The following is a 3,921-nucleotide window of genomic DNA, read 5'->3' as shown; positions in this document are numbered from 1 at the left end:
CCCCAATCGGGAAGCGCACCGCCGATGGCCACGATGTGGGCGTCGGTGTCCCTAATACATCTAATATTCGTGGCAACTGCCAAATATCTCCATCGCCTGCAAAAAAAGCACCACTGCGCCCCGTAGAAGCTCCGCAAATACGCACCCTGATGACCACACATCAATTTCGGGTCCGTAGTGTCGCTGGCCCAGAAGTAACTCGGGAGCCCGGTACCACCTCGAAACGACTTCGTGAGTCATGGATGCTTCCGTATCCCATGCACGACTTAGTCCAAAGTCGCCGAGGCGTAGTTCCCCCTCCGCAGTCAAGAAACAATTTGAAGGTTTCACATCTCGATGAAGAACACCCTCGCTGTGTATGTACGCTAACGCCAAAAGAAGCATCTTAAATAAAGACTTTGCCTCTAACGCGGGCAGAGGATTGCTGGCAGTTCTCCCCGAGAGGACTGTTGCCAAGTCAGTCTTGCAACGCTCCATCACTAACGCCAAGGAGCAGCCACACGGAACCACCTCATATTTCCGAATAACAAAAGGATGCACCAATCGCAATGCAACGAGTAGTTCCCTCGCTGTGGGGTGCGGAATGCCCTCATCGAGACGTGGAGTTGTGACGAATTTGATTGCGGCTGGCATTCCAGATTCATTAACAACTGCAGCACGAACGACGCCAAAGCGGCCCTCACCAATTGGGGATCCAACAATAAAACGATCCATTTCAAGCGACCACCTCTCTCTTCTTTATTTCTCTTCTCCACCCCTCCCTTCCATTCTACGGCATCGCGAAAATATAAATGGAACACAAAAAATTGACTCCGGTGATGCCAAAATCCCTCCGAACCCAAAGATCATCCTCAATGCCCCTCCCTAATGAGCACATGCATAGAAACTGAAAGAACTCCAATTTATCTCAGAATAATCTTCCGGGCAGCTGGCCGGATCCTGAAATTATCTATGAAAGCCAAACAATTTAGGAAAAAAGGTTCGTTAGTTAATTGCTTCAATGTTTTATTTTCATTCAATATATAGAATTCTGTGGACCACCAGCATGGTCCCTTGCCCTCAGTTAGGATTTACTTATTATTACTTACGAAGTGGCAGACTTTGGGGTCCTCCAACCACAAGACCCCGCCGCGTGGTGGGAATCAAAAGGGGGTGGGTGGGATGGCAAAATAAAAAATAAAAAATAATAGTTTCGTCTGGCAGCTGTCGGCTCCCTGACTCCCTCAATCGCGGTCTCCCAAAAGACAGTGCGATAGAAGAGAAAAAAGCTGTGAAGAGATATCTTCGCTTGTGCGAGATATGAATTTATTTGGGCAGCCAGCCGCCCTCCCAAGCATTCTTTTCACAAAATCCCATGAAAATAAAGAGAAATTATGCGGCCCCTGTAGTGCGCAACAGCCTCCAGTGACGATGCGTCTCTGGTGGAAAAAATAAAATAAAATCAAAAAAGGGTGTGGTGAGTGTGGCACTGCCGATCACAACGGTTCTCTGAAACGAAAGGCATTCACTGTCTAGACCTCGTAGGCACACACATATAAAAATCGTTAAAATACTCCCAATATATTTCACTATAAGCAAAATGCACTTTGTTCCCCAATTATTTCTTTCAATTTCCTTGCCTATCCCATTTCTAAAAGATTTCTGTATTCACTTTGCTCGGATTCTATTTACAAAATCAGTTGTCAACGCAAACTGGTATTCGTGTACCTTTCGGTCCCAGAACGCCACAATCTCTTTTTCATCGTCGCTCAAATTAACGGTATTGACGGGACCACATCTCTGCCAGTTCGTTATCATTGTGCTGTTTTCGTGCTGCACATAAATCATCTCCCACGACAGGTCTCGGGATAATTCCTCCCAACCATTAAAATATGCCGCCAGGCGTTCATTGAACAGACTCACAGTGCTGGGTATGGTGTGGTGCTCACCCGCCGTCGTCATCCGCAGCCCAACCAGCGTCTTCCGCGGCGAATCAACAAAGAAAAGGCCGTCCACCAGCGGAAAGTTTTGGACCGCCGGTATGTACAGCACCCTGTACTCCATCGGAATCCTCTCGACACCGCCCTGCGGTTCCGTTAATCCAACGGTGAGAGTGGGGTACCCTTGATGGTTTAACTTCAGCACTGAGGACCGTGGTTTGGAAGGCGATGGTGGCGGCAGCTCCTTGAGTTCCTTTGCTAATTCAATGACAAACTCCCCATGCATGAATATGCGCAAACCAAATTGTTCCAGAGCGTGGGAAACAAGAACACCACGCGATCTGAATATTAGCAACAAAAAATCCTTCGTAGCCATTTCCTTTGCCAAACGGTCCGCAGTTCGAAACCCGATACGAGCACATATCGATGCGTTCAGAAATATCTCAGCACCTTCAACTGTTATTTCCCGGACAATCTTCACAAGTTTGTGAGACGGATCCTCGGAATACCATTCTTCCTCTCCTCCCAGGGTAAAGTACTTTCCAACATCAGTATCCTTGATTGCTAGCAAGGCATCATTAACAGCACCCAAGCGACTAATATAAATTTTCTTATCAAAGATGTGACGTGGAATCGGCCCCACGTTATCCATGCGTTCTTTGACCTCTTTCCAGTATCCCGCTTGCTCATCTGGTTCCAGACCGCGTTTCATCCAAGCGCACATCGCCTTCACATCCACCTCGTCGGGGCAATTCATGATGATTCGACTGGCTTTTAATTGCTTCTCCCACTCATCATAGTTGTCCAGGTTTGGCGATGACACCACAATCATGCCCCATCCGGTGGAGGGCGCAAAATCTGTGTCGGGCGGTGTTCCTTTCTTTGCCACATCGTAAATAATGTACCCTTTCATCCCACGCTGCCTCAAACCACCCAAAACACTCTTCGATGTTTTGTTACCCATGTATTTTGTCACAGTTTCGGTGGTTTTGTCAAACACGTACATCGTTTCTCCAAAACAGTGGACAACCACTTGGAGTTTCTCCACATCGTAGTGCAGCAGCTGGTAGAGGAGGTACGAACCGGCAGCCATCGACTTCCCGATCCCGGGCGTCCCAATCAACACACGCCGCACGGGTGAAGAATTGAGAGTCAAGTCAGAGTTGCTGAACCACTCGGTTAGATCGTCAAGGACGATCTGCCACACTCGATCCACCTCGCAGTTTATAAAGAAGTCATTACCAGCCCCATACGGCGCATTCAGCGTGTACGGCCATCCCTTGTCCGAGGTGAGCACCATCAGCCTGGGAGGTACTTCACCGGATTCCCGCACAGCGTCATCCTCTTCGAAGGTGTCGCCAACTTTCTTGTAATTCCATGAGTGTTTCGGTTTCCCCTCCTTCGCCTCCATTTCAGTCCCCTCGCCGCCAGGGACTTCCACCACATGATGCCAACTCGCACTGTACACAGACTCGTACAATCCCTCCAGTTTCATCGGTGCAATCGTCGTCGTTGGTTTACTCGCTTCCTGAAGGGCTGCATCCAATGAGTGTTTAGTGAGTTTATGAACAGTTGCTTTGACCTCCGCAGCAGCTTCTGACCACCCAAGTAGATTGTACACACCCTTATCGCGAAGCCTGCGTACAACTTCTTCCAAATCCATTTCATCCCTCACAGTCCCCTCCATCCTCGCATAAGCATCGGATATCTGTATTTCTTTCAATGCTCTCTTATCACGGATATAATTATTGGGGTTCTTGAAAAACTCCTTCAGCAAAACACTCCGATTGGTGGCCACAACGCCCCTGCCGTCCAGTTCCATCGTAAGAAAGTCGTTCAGCTTCATTTCATTGACGCGGACTCTTCCTTTAAACAGTACCTCTTCGATCGTAGTGGAAATGGTAAATTTCATTTCTTGCGTTCCTCTTAGCCTTTCTGTCAGTATCTGAGTGAGGGCTGCGTTTAGTTTTCCCCTTGCAAGAGCAGTGACTGTGTCCTTTCC

General features: G+C 48.3%; 1 protein-coding gene and 1 pseudogene across 1 annotated transcript, besides 3 other annotated features; both read right to left on the bottom strand.

The window, feature by feature from the left end:
- On the bottom strand, window positions 1–714 carry Tc00.1047053504863.20 (annotated as a pseudogene).
- Window positions 1–3,921: a sequence feature (areas not merged during assembly with more than two copies in the genome that could not be assigned to a particular haplotype).
- Window positions 912–1,353: a mobile genetic element.
- Window positions 1,167–1,189: a sequence feature (AT_rich).
- Window positions 1,648–3,921, bottom strand: Tc00.1047053504863.10 (retrotransposon hot spot (RHS) protein, putative; the record flags this gene model as incomplete). Its single annotated transcript, XM_798084.1, has 1 exon — window positions 1,648–3,921. A coding segment is annotated over one exon (2,274 nt), but the record flags the coding sequence as incomplete, so codon positions are not given.

The sequence above is a fragment of the Trypanosoma cruzi genome, genomic scaffold (genome assembly GCF_000209065.1).
Source record: "Trypanosoma cruzi strain CL Brener 1047053513193 genomic scaffold, whole genome shotgun sequence".
In the NCBI taxonomy this organism is placed as follows: domain Eukaryota; phylum Euglenozoa; class Kinetoplastea; order Trypanosomatida; family Trypanosomatidae; genus Trypanosoma; species Trypanosoma cruzi.
This window is presented reverse-complemented; position numbering and strand designations above follow the sequence as displayed.